Source organism: Moschus berezovskii, chromosome 16 (genome assembly GCF_049115385.1).
Source record: "Moschus berezovskii isolate FMDL1 chromosome 16, NW_MosBer_1.0, whole genome shotgun sequence".
Classification (NCBI taxonomy): Eukaryota; Metazoa; Chordata; class Mammalia; order Artiodactyla; family Moschidae; genus Moschus; species Moschus berezovskii.
In genome coordinates, this window is record NC_142475.1 from 76,485,668 (window position 1) to 76,503,722 (window position 18,055).

The following is an 18,055-nucleotide window of genomic DNA, read 5'->3' on the forward strand; positions in this document are numbered from 1 at the left end:
CACAAAGAACAGCTTGTAGCTATTGACCTGAGTTCTATTGCTTCATCCTGTGTAAGGAGTATGCACTGGAATGCAGTATTTCTGCAGAAATTACCTGGAAGCAAATGTTCATACCTGTTGCTCAGAGTCAGCTTCTGTGGGCGTAATTTATTCCACCCCCCCATCTCCAAATAGGAGCTGGAGGTTGTATGTCATCCCCAGGGCCTGTTTTATCTTTTCTGGTTTTGCTTACTTTGGATGGCGTAAGGGAAGAGGTGGTGAAATGACATGGGAGAAAACCAAGAAGGAGCCTAAGAAAGATGCTCGGAGCACTGCTGTGCACACCTGTGAGTGCATGGATTTGACCTGGCAACAGGCCGCCTCATTTAGCAACAGCTGACACTAGGATTGCAACTTAGCTTAATCCTTGAGCAAACCTGGCTCCCACACTCCCCCTCAGCAGTGTCACAGTGGAGGCACAGTCTCAACAGCACAATCTTTCCATTCTGCCTCAGGGGGCCTCCTTATGGATGCCCAGCTGCACACTTACTGTCATCACCCAAGAGTTGCGGGTGAAAGTAATAAAAATCAGTATTTGCATGACACTTTTACAGTTTACAGAATGCTTTGTTATTTGCGCTTCAATATTTTTAACATTTTGAGAGTCAGCTATTTCTACAAATACATCTTCCATGTTCTCAGCCAACACTCTAATGTGAAGGGCTCAGGAGGGTCTGAAAAATGAAAGAAGATCCTTGTGATTCCAAGTCCAGTTTACTGAACGAGAAACGGTATGCATGCAGTCAAAGGAGCACACATCCTGCGCTCAGATCCCACTTCAACTCACCCACTGTGTGCTGAGTGCTGTCACTACCTGAGTCGCATACTTACCCCACAGGCCCATTCGGGACTTACAAAAAACAAGGTAATGGAACGATGTGATGTGGTTTAAACTTGGTAAGTGTTTGCTCATCATAATGCTTCATGATTTTTTTCTAACTACCTGGTTGCCATGACTGCCAAGCACCACCTGGGAGTACTCATTTTTCTCACCAGTACTTCCTACATCCAGAAGGAAGATTATACTTGACTTGTACTTATTCCCTTTGTTGCATATTCAAATGCTTTCGGCAGCCGGAGAGTGCAATCTGTTAGTTGGTTCAAGGAACATTTAAACAATGAGTGATTGGAGAAATGTCAAAACTCCTGTCCTCGGAATGGTCCTCAAGTGTAACAATCTGTGGCTGAGTTTTAATAATTTTCAGAGAAAGCTACTTGAACTTCAAGATAAATCTACTTTGAGGATAAACTTCCTTTCACAGAAAAAATGATGAGGAAAGTTGAAATTTTGTTCTCCATTCAAGAATTCTGTGATGCAGAACCCCAACTCTGCTCCATTTGTGGTTATTTGTAATAGATGATAAGATACGGTGGCCTCTCATGATTGGAACATACTACATGTTGCCAGGGTTGCAAATGAGTCACAAAGTCTATATAAGTTTGTCAAGGCAAAAATTTTCCATAGTTTGATCTCTTTCCTGAATGAACACTTGAAATCTGCATGAACTCTTGCTGAACGTCAAGGTAAGTAGAAGTCTCTAAATTTTTTCAAGGATGATACCTTTAGGGATATAGTTAGTATTCTTAATAAATCCAAATTGTTAACAGGAAAGACTTAGAATGCCCTTTCTCTTGCTCTGTCTGAAAGGCAGACTTTAAATTTGCACTTGAACAGAGCTCAAATGCAAATGTTTCTGCCCATTTTCATATCTTCTACTGAAAACCACATTCCCTGTCCCCAACCCTGGGACCAAGCTTTATCTGCAGCAATTTCACTCTGCAACCCTGTGTTTCTTTGTCATCTCCCAGAACTGGACTCCCTCCTTCTCAGGTCCAGGGATCATAACTTAGCATCTTTAAAACTCAATGCCTAGAGCCTGTGATACAGAGTGAAGTGAGTCAGAAAGAGGAAAACAGATATCACTTATGTGTGACTTTACAGATTCCATCTTCATCACTTTTAACTGTGACCATGGACTAGTTGGCTTAGACTCTCAGTAACGCTGTTCTCTCAACTGTAAGACAGGGTGGCCCTTGGAAGAGCTAATTGAATCAATGCATGCAGAGATTTAGAACTTGCCTGGTGTGTCAGAAGATTCCAAATCTATTGCTGCTGCTTTTATGATGATGATGCTACTTCTGGTTCTTTCTTCAAGAAGCTCTGGTCTGGTTTTTTTGTTTTGTTTTTTATAAAAGTAGTGTAGTTGACTTACTATTGTATAAAAGTACAGCACAACTTACTGTGTTGTGCTAGTCTTTGTTATACAGCAAAGTGACTCAGTTTTACACATATTCTTTTCTAAATATTCTTTTATGGCTTATCCCAGGAGATCAGATATAGTTTCCTGTGCTATTACAGTAGGACCTTGCTTGTAGTATCCATTCTAAATATAATAGCTTGCATCTCTAGCTACAGATTCCCAGTCCATCTCTGTGCCTCCCTTGTGCCCCTTGGCAACCACAAGTCTGTTCTCTATGTATGTAAGTCTGTTTCTGTTTCATAGATAGATTCATTTGTGCCATATTTTAGATTCCACACGTAAGTGATATCATATGATATTTGTCTTTCTCTGTCTGACTTACTTCACTTAGTATGATAATCTCTAGTTGCATCCAGGTTGCTGTAACTGGCATTATTTCGTTCTGTTTGATAGCTGAGTAGTATTGCATTGTATATATGTACCTCATTTTCTTCATTCATTCATCTGTCAACAGACATTTAGGTTGTCTCCATTTATTAGCTATTGTGAATACTGCTGCTATGAATATAGGGTTGCATGTGTCTTTATGAATTATAGTTTTGTCTGGGAATATGCCCAGGAGTGGGACCGCTGGATCACATGATAATTCTGTTTAGCTTTCTGAGGAACTTCCAGTCTGTTTTCCATAGTGACTGCACCAACTTATATTTCCACCAACAATGTAGGAGCTGTGGTCTGTTTTAATGTGGGTTTTAAGGATGACCACGTTAAACTTGTACATGAAATAATAAGAATGTTCAAGTATAACAGAAGATGATTATCAAAAATCAAGGACACATCATCAAAAAGAAAAAATGCTCCATTATTTTATTTTTTAAAAGGTAGGACTGGGAAAAGGGCACATTAGCTCCAGAAAAAGCCTATTTGAATGTTAAAGGTCTGGGCTTCATTCAGGAGACCTCTGTCCTCAATCTTGACGTTTCCTATTTTATAAGCTGGCTATGTGACATTCAATAAGTCTGGGTGCATGTGTGCTAAGTCACTTCAGTCATGTCTGACTCTTTGCAGCCCCATGAACTGTAGTTTGCCAAGCTCCTCTGCCTGTGGGGATTCTCCGGGCAAGAATACTGGAGTGGGTTGCCATGCCCTCCTCCAGGGGATCTTTCTGACCCAGGAATTGAACCTGTGTCTCTTAGTTCTCCTGCATTGGCAGGCAGGTTCTCCACCTTTAACTCCACTTGGGAAGCCCTTGAACAAGTCTGCTCAATCTTTTTTGTCTCAGACCCCTCACTATAAACCAGTAGTAACTGTACCTGGTTTGACTCTGTCAGAGGGATATTATAAGGATTATGTGAAAATATAGAGCTTCCCAGGTGGCACCAGTGGTAAAGAACCCAACTGCCAATAAAGAAGACTGAAACATGGGTTGGATCCCTGGGTCAGGAAGATCCCCTGGAGGATGGCATGGCAGCCCACTCCAGTATTCTTGCCTGGATAATCCCATGGACAGGGGAGCCTGGTGGGCTACAGTCCATGGGTCAAGGAGTCGGACACAACTGAAAAGACTTGGCACCCACACGTGCACGTGAAAATATAAAAAGATTTGTATTGCAAGAAATATTACTTCTATATTAATTTCTATTAGATACAAGATCACGAATTGAGTTCATATAATAGAAAAATGACCATCTGAGAGTCCAGAGTCTTGGCTTAGGAGTCATGCAATGTTGGGCAAGTTGATACTCAAAACACCGTATGTCTTTCACTATGAAGTTCTCCTAGTAACTTGAGATCTACCTATAGATCAAATTAGATTACCTGTAAGGAAGTGCCCTGCAAGTTGGAAAGATTCTGGTCAACATAAAATGTGTTCATACTCATTACTTATATTTAAACATTCAACGATGGTAGCAGTTGTTGCCAAAATATGCATTTTGAAGAACTGATGTCTCATAGGTAAATTCCCTTGGACTAAGTGTTTTATGTGTGTTGCAATTGTGATAATGTCATGAATTTATCAGTTACCTTTTTTCCTAATTAGGACATTCCTTTCTTCAGTGAATCAATATGAATGTGGTTCTCGACACCTCCCTATTTTTGGGGAAATTTCTATATTATTTTTTAGAATCTTTATTTTACATGATAATTCCCAAGAAGAAAAAGGATGTTACAGGAGAGATTGTCCTTGTAACAGGAGCTGCAAGTGGACTTGGGAGGTTATTGGCTATCAAATTTGCCAGTCTTGGAGCCATTTTAGTTCTATGGGACATTAACGAAGAAGGCAACATGGAAACGTGTAGAATGATCAAAGAAAAGAGGGATGCAAAAGTATTTGCCTATACGTGCGACTGTAGTAATAGACAAGATGTCTACAGAGTTGCTGATCAGGTAAGTTGACTGGTGTTCTTAATTCTATGCCCAAGAAAAGGGCTGCATCTAATATGTGCTTTTGCAAAAAGAAGAGAAGAAATTTTGTCATACACTTCTTTTTCTATGCCTCTCGCTTGAGTCTGCATGTCAGAAACCTGACTTTGTGGGGACCTTCCTGGCAGTCCAGTGGTTAGGACTCCACTTCTAGTGCAAGGCACATGGGTTCAATCCCTAGTTAGGGACTGAAGCAAAAAAAAAAAAAGAACCTGAATTTGTGGCCTCCAGAAAAGGAAACAGAAGAAAACAATGCAACTGTAAATTTGATGAGCCTTTTGAGTTGTTGCCCGCTGCTTTTCTGAGACTCATTTGCCACCAGAAGTCTGTAGAAACTAGAACTAGCCCTGTCTGGCTACCTGCCCTCTCTAGGTCCTTGTTCCTTTATCAGTAAAATGAAAAGACTGGACCAGATGATCTTCAAGAGGACACAGTGTTAGGTCTCTGTATTGTATGACTCCAGTGTACACCCCCTGTCACCTAGTACTGAGGGTAGGAAGTAGGGAGGATGGGGAGAAGAACATTTCTAGACTACAGTTCCTCTTAGATTTAACTTATGGATACTCGTTCTAACTTCACACTTGTTGTTCAGTCGCTAAGTCATGTCCGACTCTTTGCTATCCCACGGACTGCAGCATGGCAGTCCCTGAGTACTGATAAATGCTTCAATTTTAATAGGCATTTATTGTGTAATTACCATACCCTCTAACAACAGTCCAGCCCTCATATGGTGTTTTAGCCAGATGCCTTGGGTGAGGTGCAGTGAAGATAAACACAGCCCAAGAGAGAGAGCAGAAAGAGTGTCACAATTCTGTGAGACTCACAGTTCCCTGGGGAGGACATGGCATGCCACACAGGGCCTCCAGGGGAAACACTGGGTGGGTCAGGAGGCAGGTGAGAGAAAGGGCATGAATCAGAGCCTGCACTGTGGTTTCCACAAGTCGGAACAGGTGAGGCAGGATCAGCCAACTTAGGATGGATTAAGAGGAACCACGTGGGCAGGATCTGGGGCATAGGGGCTGTCCCTAGCCCTCTGATACCTGACACTGGGGCCATTAGGACAGTGCACATACGGTAGCCTATGGGCTTCCTAGGTGGTGATAATGATAAAGAACCCACCTGCCAATGCAGGAGATATAAGAAACACAGGTTCGATCCCTGGGTTGGGAAAATTCCCTGTAGGAGGGCATGGCAACCCACTCCAGTAATCATTCTTGTTTGAAGAATCCCATGGACAGAGGAGCCTGGCAGGCTACAGTTCATGGGGTCGCAAAGAGGCAGACATGACTGAAGCAACTTAGCACGCACACATGGTAGCCTACAGTGAGAGCCCAGTGGGGACAGTACTGGGCATGTAAGTTTAATGGGCTGATCAAGACAGGGAATTCCCTGGCCTCTAGCCAGAGCCTCAAAACCAAGTGAAGACAGAACAAGACAAAACACTATATTCCAAGTAGCTACTGTTCTGAGCACGTTATGCACATAATAACTCCTTTAACCAACACACACAGCCCTCTTGGGAGTATACGGTTAGCATCCTTGCCATTTACAAATGAGGAAACTGAGGAGTAGGAAGAGTGTGCAACTTGCCCAAGATGCTGAAACCGGTCATGGGCAGAACCAAACATGCCCAGGACAGGAGTGGGGCAGTCAAAGTCATTCTCCTCTCTGCTATGTGACCTGAAAGTGTCCACACAACTCAGTGTGATGACAGAATCTCTGAGGGGCTGTCCATCCCTCTGGCAATCTACGTAGACACTTATCTTTTGAAGCCTCCTCTTCACTTTTCTGCTTCAAAGTCCTTTTTCAATTGTTCATTGATTTTTTTTTATTTTTGGCTGCACTGGGTCTTTGTTGCTGTATGTGGGTTTTCTCCAGTAGCAGCAAGTGAGGACTGCTCCTTTGTTGCAATGTGTGGGCAGTGGCTTCCTGTGGTGGTGGCTTCATTTAAAGCAGAGCAAATTAGTGACAGAGTAGAACCGGGGTTCCATCCGCCTGGAATCAAGACCCCTGCTACACTCCCAGCAGTGACCCACCAATGTGTCAGCAATAAAGACACCCTCACAGTCCTCTTCCTTCTATCAAAAAGCACTGTAATTTCCATCACCCCCAATGAATCTTTCACTCGTTTAAAATTTCCTTGCTGTATAGTAGAAAACGAGGCCCAAAACTTGAATCAAAAAATGTCTTTTCACCATTTGAATGTATCTTGGACTTTTCTTTTCTCACAGTCCTATAAATAGAATTCTTCTAAGTCAACCATTTTATTAATATTGACTGTTCTGTATAATTTCAATTACTTATCAACTCCCAAGAAACCCAGATATTAATACTACTGTTAGACTTTATCTACCAGAATGTCAACAAGCCATGGACATTATCCAGACCCCTGAAATTCATAGGAAATTTTAATAACAGAATTCTAAAGGGCTCAGTAATGGGACTTCCCTAGAGGTCAGTGGTTAAGACTCCAGGCTTCCACTGTAAGGGCCTTGGGTTTGATCCCTGGTCAGGGAGCCAAGATCCCATACACCATGGGGCATAGCCCAAAAAACAATGATAATATTAACATTTTTTTTTTAAATAAAGGGCTCAGTAATTAATTTCCCAAAATTTGACTAAGGTAACTTTCTCAGCTCCACCACAGAAACCCAGTATACAAATGAATTCTTTGTTAGAATAACCAGCCTCATGCTTTATTCCCAAGTGTCCAGGTCCAATCACTTATTTATATTTGGTAGTGTGTCTGTGTGCATGTTCATACATGTGAGATTTGTTGGTTACAGAAGTAATCATTTTGACCACAGAGAAGTAAATCTAGGTAAAAAGAGCTTTTACTTTCTTCTATGTGTGTCAAAAACTTAGTGAGAATAACTGTGATTCTTCTCAAAAGCCAAAAGCTATCCTTTGGCAAAATCTTAACTTCTGAGAACCTCTGTTTCCTCATCTATAAACTGGGATCGGAATGCTTTCCTAAACTCTCAGTGAAAATTAAATCCTATTACCTAGATAAAGTTCCTCTTAGCTCTGGGTCCCTAAGACTGAGGGATCTTCAAGGACAGGATGATGGTGACCATTAGGTTTTTCTTAAATATTTAAGAATGCCTTACACCAAAGATTTCCCATCCTCCAGAGGCCCAAGCTCCTCCCCAGGTTGGTCTGAGATCAAGCACTTGCTCACACTGGCTGTCTCACCAAGCCAGAAGCTCACATTTTTTGGGCGTTTGTCCCTGCACTGCCCCTCTCCAAAGCAGAGGGGCCTAATCACTGCCCAACATCGGTTCAGCAACAGTAACCCTTACTTTCAGAGCCTGTTCAGCTTGATGACATCAGGAGCAGTATTTTCCTAATATCTCCCCACCATGTGATCTGGAAGCCTCAACACAGAGCAGTAGGTGGGGCCAGGACAACCAAGTCAAGGCAGTAGTGCTTCCTGTTCAGAAGAAAGAACAGATTGTCGTGACAGCACCAAAGATACAGTTCAGGGCAAAAACATCTTCAAATCGTTGTTTGAACATGCATCATGCTTTACGTCATGTTTTGCCCCAGGCCAGCTTTATCAAGGTCGCTGCCGTGTTTCCTGGAGCCCAGCTTCCTCTGAGTAGGGCTGGTGGTAGTAGGTTCCGTAAGCAGATGAGGTAAGCAATTCAGAAGGAAGGGTGAAGGAAGACCCTCAGGACACAGCAGTGGTAGCACAGCTAGAAACTCAGGAAAATAATTGGGCACAGGCAATAATTAGACCTGGGGAGGTCTTTTTGACAGAGGTCACAGGCCCACAGATACCTGTGATCCCACAGGTGGGATCCAACATACCTGTGTTTGGGATGTATTTGTGCTCAACACTAGCCATGCCCTACAGGGATGGGATGAGCTCCTACACCTGGTCACAGAGGAGTCTGGAAGAGGGCACCGACAGAAGTAACTGCCACACATACCGGGTTGAAGAGAGACACAATCACCATCCAAAGGGAGACATTGAGAGCCACACAGGGACACAGAGACAGCACTCTGCAGTACCCCTGGCATTCACCTCTGGCAAAAAGGGACAGGAACATGACAAAAATAGGAAGCAGATAAAATACACTGCAACACCCGGTCATCTCTGCACACACACAAAGATAAGCAAAACTGGCAAATCAATGTGTTTTTTCACACAATCAATCATAAAGCTACTTTAAACTTGCTGAATTTCTATGAGCAAGATAAAATATCTAGGTTTAAAGAAATTATCTGAATAAAGTAAATAATAATAATAATGGCATGGAAAAATAAGTACCTAAATGTAAATTATTTGCCTCTCTTTTGCACAGGTTAAGAAGGAAGTGGGCAATGTGACCATCCTCATTAATAACGCAGGGGTCGTGACGGGAAGAGAGTTCCTCCAAACTCCAGACCACATGGTGGAAAGATCATTTCTTATCAATGCCATGTCTCACTTCTGGGTAAGTCTTTTTTGTTCTTCATTTTGCTTTGTTGGTGAATATGAGAATTTCATGTAGTTCTATCACTCGGTCATGTCCAACTCTTTGCAACCCCGTGGACTGTAGTCCATGGGATTCTCCAGGCCAGAATACTGGAGTGGGTAGCCTTTTCCTTCTCCAGGGGATCTTCCCAACCCAGGGATCAAACCAAGATCTCCCACATTGCAGGTGGATTCTTTACCAGTTGAGCCACAAGGGAAGCCCAAACTCTATAAACAACTAGTCAACCATTTATCTGTTGATAGACCATTTGTGAGTTCCCACTGATAGACTAAGCAGAACTCTTGGCCTATCCAGAGTTGGAGGCAGCGGTGGCTATGGGCTTGATGGCTGAAACATCCTTTGTTTACTGGTATTGTTGTTCAGTTGCTGAGTCATGTCCGATTCTCTGCGACCCCGTGGACTGCAGCATGCCAGGCTTCCCTGTACCTCACCATCTCCCGGAGCTTGCTCAAACTCATGTCCACCGAGTTGGTGACGCCATCCAACCATCTCATCCTCTGTCACCTCCTCCTCCTCCTGCCTTCAATCTTTCCCAGCATCAAGGTCTTTTCCAATGAGTCCATTCTTTGCATCAGGTGGTCAAAGTATTGGAGCTTCAGCTGCAACATCAATCCTTCCAATGAATATTTAGGTTTGATTTCCTTTCAGATTGACTGGCTCGATCTTCTTGATGTCCAAGGGTAGCAGGCAACATTCCTTGTCCACACCACAGTCTGCTAGGTGCCTCCATGCTTTTGCTGTATGACTTTGAACTTCTTTTAAAATTTTATGGGGAACCAAATATTTCTTGTAAATTGACCCAACTGAATATTCTTCTAAAGCCCTGAAGCCTTTTAAGTTGACACTACAGAGTAACACAGTTACTGTTGATATTAAAAGGTTGTCCGAAAGGTAATTTTTAAAAATTGCTAAAGGCAATGCAGGTGGAGAAAAAAAGTAATTGGCAAACCTGTCCAAAGCTCAAAAATACTAGTTTTTTTTTCTAACAATAGAGTCATCATTTGTTGCAATTCAACTGAACACATATCTGCCGTCTTCATAACCTGAGCTATTTTATGGAAATAGTGATAACTGATCTAATCTATAACCAGGGGGAAAACATTTAGGAAGTTCAGTCATCGAATTTTTGCATAAGAAAAATGGAATCTTACAACAAATACAATAAAATAAAGACAAGCAAATCTGACACTTGTTTGTATTACACCCCACATGTGATCAAATCAGGGAAAATAGATATACCTATTTATCAAATACATGTCATTATTTCACAGAGTTACCTTGATTGTACATATGTGTAAATCTGGATTTGTATGTATGTCTCTGGTTAAAATGATATTCCCAAAGTTTCATTGATATGTTTTTGATGACTAAATGCTTCCTCAACACATACTTGCATTCCTTTCTATTCCCTTTAATGGTGGGAATCTGTACATCCAGAACAAATGTCTTTATAATATAATTTTATCTTCTAGAATGTCTTTAAAAAGCCCTCCACTGACACATAGGGCTAGAAACACAAACAGACCCTTGACATATCCAGTCCCCTTTCCCCTGTGAGGAAAACATTATTTTCAACTGGAAACAGAAAAATGGTAGCAACATAAGAGATGCAAGTTGGATCCCTGGGTCAGGAAGATCCCCTGGAGAAAGGAAATGGCAACCCATTTCACTATGTCTGCCTGGGAAATCCCATGAACAGAGGAGCCTGGCAGACTGCAGTCCACGGGGCTGCAAAGAGTCAGACATGCAAACATCAGGTGTTAAATAAATATTTATTTATTTATATAAATTGTAAGTTGATCACATACTTATTGAGGAGAAAGAATAATAAATGAGTAATGAATATTGACACTGTGTTTATATCTTCCAGACTTGTAAGGCCTTCCTTCCTGCCATGCTTGAAGCTAACCATGGTCACTTAGTCTGCATTTCAAGTTTAGCAGGAGTGACTGGGATCAATGGGCTGTCGGGTGAGTGCTCCACCCATGACTTTGTATCTCCAGCTCACAATACCCAGAAATCAGGACTCTTCCAACGCATGGAGAACTCTTCTGCACCAAGGGGAATTCTCTAGTACATTTGGCTCTGTTTGTAATGCCAGGATTCCTTCCCATTCCCCAAATTTGAATTCCATACACAAGTGATATCATATGGTATTAGTCTTTCTCTGTCTGACTCATTTAGTATGACCATCTCTAGGTCCATTCATGTTGCTGCTCCCCTCCTGTATATAAAATAACAATGGTGAGACTTCCCTGGTGGTACAGTGGTTAAGAATCTGCCTTGCAATTCAGGGGATGTGGGTTGGATCCCTGGTTAGGGAACTAAGATCCCACATGTCATGGAGCAACTAAGCCCATGCACCACAACTAGAAAGCCCACAAGGAAAGATCCTGCATGATGTAACTGGGGCCTGAGGCAGCCAAATACATAGATTTTAAAATAATAAAATCACTCTCTTCTTCATAAAAAAATAACACAAAGAGAAAAAAAGAACTAGTTGGCTTTGTAGTCTTTTTGGGTTAAGAGAAATTGAAATTGTTTTCATTTTGTTGTTGGTATATTGTATAGAGCTATAGAAGTGGATGGAGTGGCCACAAAAAAAATGACTTTAACAGTGATGCTTTCCTGGTAGCTTAGATGGTAAAGAATCCACCTGCCAATGCAGGAGACTCAGGTTCAATACCTGGGTCAGAAAGATCCCCTGGAAGAGGGCATGGCAACCCACTCCAGTATTCTTGCATGGAGAATCCCATGGACAGAGCAGCCGGGCAGGCTACAGTCCATAGCGTAGCAAAAATTAGGACACGACTGAGTGACTAACACTTTCACTTTGCTCCCAGAACAAGCCAAAGAAAGAGGAGGGAGTTTCCATTTTCAAAATAATTCCATGAATTAACTTGTCAAAGTCTGTGGCTAACAGCTCCTCACTATGTTTCAGATTACTGTGCCAGCAAGTTTGCAGCTTATGGTTTTGCAGAGTCTCTCCACTTTGAATTAAGACTACTACGAAAAAGTAAAGTTAAAACCACCATTGTTTGCCCATATTTTATCAAAACTGGAATGTTTGAAGGCTGTTCAACCAAGTAAGTGAAATCTTACAGTAATCTTCACTCTTATGATAATCTTCCAATATAGGTAATTATCATCTTTAATTTTGAAGTTTTGAAATATGAAAAGTAAAACAAAAGACATCGGTTGAATGCCTGAGTTAGTCAAAGAAAACATTCAACCTGCATTAAATTAATGAGTTTACTCCATTTAAGGATAATAATATGGTTATGAGCATATGGTATTGTGAAAACATGAACCTAAATTGCTAATCAGAATATTACAATATAACAGAAAATTTGGTAGTGAGAAGTTATTAAAATCTTTAGCATTGTTGTGTTGAGAAGATAATTTCTTTTCTAAAAAGAATACTTAAGTAAAAATCATCCAAAAGATAAACTACTTTGAAAGATTGATTAATATATGTGGGGAAGTATTGGAGGATGATATAAGTTTATATTTGGTAGAATAGACCAAGGAAGAAACAAGTGAAATGTGAAGACTTTTATACAAAGGAGCCAATCAGTGGAGTATACTGAGAACTATAGACACGGTCTAGGGCCAGTGTAGTCATTACAGTTGCTAAAAAGGGGATTGATAGGAACCAAATGCTATGAATCAGCTATATCTGTAGGAAAGAGAGACAGCCAACAAAAAGCCGTCTAAAAAGCAATGAGGCTATTTAGAGTCTAGGAAAATCATAAAATTAAATTAAAAGTGTCAAAACAGGTGATGGAGTTGACAGTACAGCAGGGAAAAATCTCTCACAAAGAAACATCTACCATGCAAGTCAAAATTAGCAAAAACAATCATTTAAAATCTTTGGAGATTGACCAAAGAGCATGCGATCCATTGAGAAGTATTTATTTAATAAAACCTACAGAAATTTGGTAAGAACTCTGAGAGGCCTTGGCATTGGAACCAGGAACTACACTCATCCTCCACGCAACAGCTCTGCCTTACAGAACAACTGTTTCAGGGGTTTGGCAAACCAGTGGTAATTTCCATGTCCCCCAGTCTCTCGAGGGGCTTACCAGGTGGCTCAGTAGTAAAGAACCCGCCTGCCAATGCAAGAGCTACACGAGACTCGAGTTCGATCCCTGGGTAGGGAAGATCCTCTGGAGGAGGAAGTGCAACCCACTCCAGTATTCTTGCCTGGAGAATCCCATGGACAAAGGAACCTGGCGGGCTATAGTCTGTAGGGTCACAAAAAGCAACTGAACATGCAGCATGCATGCTCACACACACCAGTCCCCTCAGAGTGAGAACAGTAGTTTGGCAGCAGGTGAGTGCTGAAAGATTGCAGTTTCTGTGGAAGGCCTATAATGAAAGGATAGGCTCAGTCAGACAGTGTTTGTTTCCCCACCTCCAAGGTAGGAAAGACCTGGGGAGAGGCTATTCTTGAAGAAAGCAACTCCTCTTTCCACAGCTCTTTGTTGTTGGAGCAGCAGTCATGTGGCAAAAGACCTATGTGTGGTAGACTTCAGTTCAGTTCAGTCGCTCAGTCGTGTCCAACTCTTTGCGACCCCATGAATCACAGCACGGCAGGCCTCCCTGTACCCGACAGTAAAAATTAGCAGACCCCAACCCCCAGGTTCTGGGTGCTGGAAGATCCATACAGGCTGGTAACAACAGCTGGGTAGCAGCACTACTTCCTACCATTCCCCCAGACTCTGTTTGATAGCTAAGGTGAGAAACCCAGTGAAGAGTCATTTTCTCATCACCCAACTCCCACTTCATAACAGAGGTTCTGACAGACAACGTCACAGTCAGCAGCAAAGACTGGCATCTCTCTCCCTCTGTCATTGGATAAAACCATAAATCAGAGCATCTTCAAAAAAAAATGCCACCACCAACTAGCAAACTACAGCGTAAGAGGTAGATACGATACAAATAGAGGCAGACCAGCTAGAGGCTTAAGAGAAAGAGGCAGTCAAAGATTGCCCGGTTAAAACCACAGTTTCCCTGGATGGAGTCCTTCAAGGAATGACATCAGAAGCCACACCTTGAAGGAGAGATAGACCTCGTGGAACTAGTTTCAGCCAAGTGACTGAGGAAATAAACAAGCAAACAATCGCAGAGGACAGTTATCCAGAGTTGCTACCATATATCATCTAAAATGTTCAGTTTTTAATAAAAAAAGTATGATATGCAAATACACAGAAAAGTGTGACCCACACATGAGAAAAACCCACAGGCAATGGAAATTGCTTTGAAAAGGACCCAGATGTTGGACTTAGCAGACAAACTTCAAAGTAGCTATTTTAAATCCATTCAAAGAGCTAATGAAATCCATATTTTTAGAATGGAGATGTTTCATCAAATATTAATAAATAAATACAGATTTTTTTAAGAAGCAAATGTAAATTTGGGATTGGAAAAGAAGAGTAAATGAAAACGAAGATGCACTAGAGCAGCTCAACAGTAGATCTGGGCTCGCAGAAAAAATAAAAAAGTGAACCTCAAGACAAATGAACAGAGAATATGCAACCAGAAGGAAGAGAGAACATAAATGGAAAAAAAGGAACAGATCCTCAGAGAAAGTTGGGACACCTTTAATCACATCAACATATACACAAGGAGAGTAACAAAGAAATAAGAGAAAAGACCAGAAAAAGCATTTAAAGAAATGATGGCTGAAAACCTCCCAAATTTAATGAAAAACATTATTTACATATAAATGACTACCCACTCCAGTATTCTTGCCTGGAAAATCCCATGGACAGAGGAGCCTGCCAGGCTACAGCCAATGGAGTTGCAAAGAGTTAGACACAACTAAGGGATTGAGCACACACACAAAAATAGAATTTTTGAGGAAGTGTGGTTCAAGAAACACAGAAGCATAATATAAAAGTATAAAATGTCAAAGTAATGTCTAATGGGAGCTTCATTACATGCTCATCCCATCTCAACTCCAGTTGATTTTGCAAACATCTGAGTTTGCTTACTGTAGTAACAATAGTGTGCCTAAAATAAAGCCACATTATACATGCTCAGGAGTGCTTTCCTTTGGGTAAAATAATTTTGCAGTTCCACTTCTTAATAGTACACAGCTATCTGATGTTTGGGCTGAAAGAGAGAAAAGAAAAACATGAAAAAAATCTCAAAGCACTTCCTTCCATAGATCTAGACCATCACAGAGGAGAAAATCAATAAAGGCCAGGAGTTCACTCCAGGAAATTAAATACGTTAGCTTTTGTTTACTCGCTAAGTCATGTCTGACTCGTGTGACCCCACAGACCGTAGCCCACCAGGCTGCTCCATCCATTACACCTCCCAGACAAGAATATTGGAATAAGTAACCATTTCCTTATCCAGGTGATCTTTGCGACCCAGGGATTGAACACGCATCTCCTGGGGCTCCTGCATTGCCAACGGATTCTTTGCCACTGAGCCACTGGGGAAGCTGGAAACATGTTAGCACTGGTCCCAATATGATCACGAGAGAAAACACAAGGCTTTTTCTAATATTTACACATGATTTGAATATTTATAGACATATGTTGATGACTTGATATCTAAAATTTAATAATTAGTGCTCACCATGGCAGGAAAAAAATACCACTTTAACAATATAACTTTTTGTGATTTTTTTATTCCAGGTATCCACTTTTGTTGCCCATGCTGAAACAGGAGTATGCTGCCCAAAGTATTTTAAATGCTATTTTAGAGGAGCAGTTGTACTTGATAATACCCAGATTCTTGCATATTGCATTGTTCCTGAAACAGTAAGTGAATAACTTCTCTATCATTTTGGTTGTTTGTGAACAAATTGCTCTCATCATTGCTACCTCTTTTACCAGAAAGCAACCTCGTATCTTTCTTAAGGTTGAAGGAAGAATAATATCTAAATAATTCCAGGGAAATTTATTGGACTAATTCTAGCTGTGCTTGGTTATTCCAGACATTGAAAAAAAAAACCAGAAACTGTTGGTTCTTATAGAGTACTGAGTTGCTCCAGTCGTGTCTGACTGTTTATAACCACACAGATATAGCCTGCCAGTCTCCTCTGTCCGTGGGATTTTCCAGGTAAGAATTCTGGGGTGAGTTGCCATTCCCTTCTCCAGGGGAATCTTCCTGACCCAGTGACCAAACACACATCTCTTATGTCTGCATTGGCAGGTGGATTCTTTACCACTAGCACCACCTGGGAAGCCCTCTTAGAGAACAAAAATTATTAACTTCAAGAAAAACAAATAGAACCCCAGTGATGGGAGGTGAATTCTACCAGTTCAGCTGACATAAAATTCTATTTTGAAAACAAAGGACCTATAAACCCGAGTGCACTGCCAGAAAAATATTAAGGATTTTTGGCAAGTTCCTCACTTCCTCTGGTGAAAGAGGACCTGCAAATTCACGCTAAAAGTTCCAGAGTCTTTGTCAGTGCATTTAGGCCAGGCCCACTATCTTCTCTGACGAGAACAGAGAACAATGTGTAAGATTCATCAAGTGTCTACTTGGGCCAGACCCTGCATGACAGCCTTGCGCGGTTTATCACACTTCAAGTAACTGAGACTTAAAGAGAGTAAGTCATTTTTACAGGATTTAACAGCTAATGGGGCTTCCGTGGTGGCTCAGATGGTAAAGAATCTGCCTGCAATGCAGGAGACCCAGGTTCGATCCCTAGGTCAGGAAGATCCCCTGAAGAAGGGTATGCAACCCATTCCCAGTATTCTTGCTGGAGGATCCTATGGATAGAGGAGCCCTCAGGCCCCAGTCCAAGAGGTCGCAAAGAGTTGGACACAACTGAACAACCAACACACACTTTGTGGCCTGAGCACTGGGACTGTTCAAAGCTCCGTAAAGAGCATTCAATGCTCATGATGCAACATTTCCACATTCATCTCTCTCAGCAGTGACACGCACACAGTGAGAACTCACCACGTAATCTTTACAAAGATTTCTCTTTTGTTTATGCATTTATTTGTTTGGCCGCACTGCGTGTTATGAGGGATCTTAGTTCCCCTGCCAGGGATGGAACCCACGCCTCCTGCACTGGAAGCCCGGAGCTCTAACCATTGTGCCACCAGGAAACTCCCTGAAGATGTCTCTTTGACTCCATCTAAAGCATTCTGAATTGTTTTCCTCTGCTTTTCTCTAGAATAATTTCTCCAAACATGATGATCACCATGGCTGAGTACCTTGGAATGGACGTGTCCCTGGCTTCATTTATAGAACGACAGAAATCAGAGGACGTTCAGACCAAAACGGAGAGGAAACAACAGTAGCTAAAGCTCCAGATGTGGTAATAAGTGTCACGAGGAGCAGTCACCAGAAGTCTTATTCATGCTCAGAGCAATCCAGACTTCCAGCAATGACCGAGGCTTCCAGAAGTGCTCTTCGGGACATAGCTGACACTCTCACAATCTCCCTAGGCATTCACATTACATACTTAACAGTTTCCTGTCACTTTTTAGTTTGATTTTAAAAAAACACTGCAGCCATTCCAATGTCAGAGAACTCAGAGAATACAGTGCATTAATAAAAACATATTAATGCAAATTGACCTTAATTTAATTTTTTTGAAGAATATTTAACTTTTCTTAAAAAAAAAACAAAACTTAACCATGAAAGGAAGAAAATAAAAGAGTATACATTATTTTAACAGCAAACAGTCATTTCCATATCTATACTTTATATATTATATATATATATATTTATATATATATATGTATATATACACCTAGCACAGTGTGTGTATTCTATTAGTCAGTGGGGGTGGAGTGGATGTGGTAATGGGGGCCAAGGCCGTGGTAGCCCCAGGGATGGTCCTAGGCTAGTTTAGGGACTCCAGCTTTCAACCCCCTACCCCCCTCCTTGGGCCCAGTTTTCAGCTCTGTACCTGATACACTGGTT

General features: G+C 41.5%; 1 protein-coding gene across 1 annotated transcript; it reads left to right on the forward strand.

Moving 5' to 3' along the window:
- Window positions 1-1,516: 1,516 nt before the first annotated feature.
- Window positions 1,517-17,799, forward strand: LOC129560343 (short-chain dehydrogenase/reductase family 16C member 6). Its single transcript, XM_055432431.2, has 7 exons — window positions 1,517-1,563; window positions 4,282-4,628; window positions 8,975-9,106; window positions 11,019-11,118; window positions 12,090-12,234; window positions 15,802-15,927; window positions 17,301-17,799. Exons 2-7 carry the CDS (start codon window positions 4,308-4,310, stop codon window positions 17,425-17,427), a joined length of 951 nt encoding a protein of 316 aa, XP_055288406.2. The 5' UTR covers window positions 1,517-1,563; window positions 4,282-4,307; the 3' UTR covers window positions 17,428-17,799.
- Window positions 17,800-18,055: the final 256 nt, after the last annotated feature.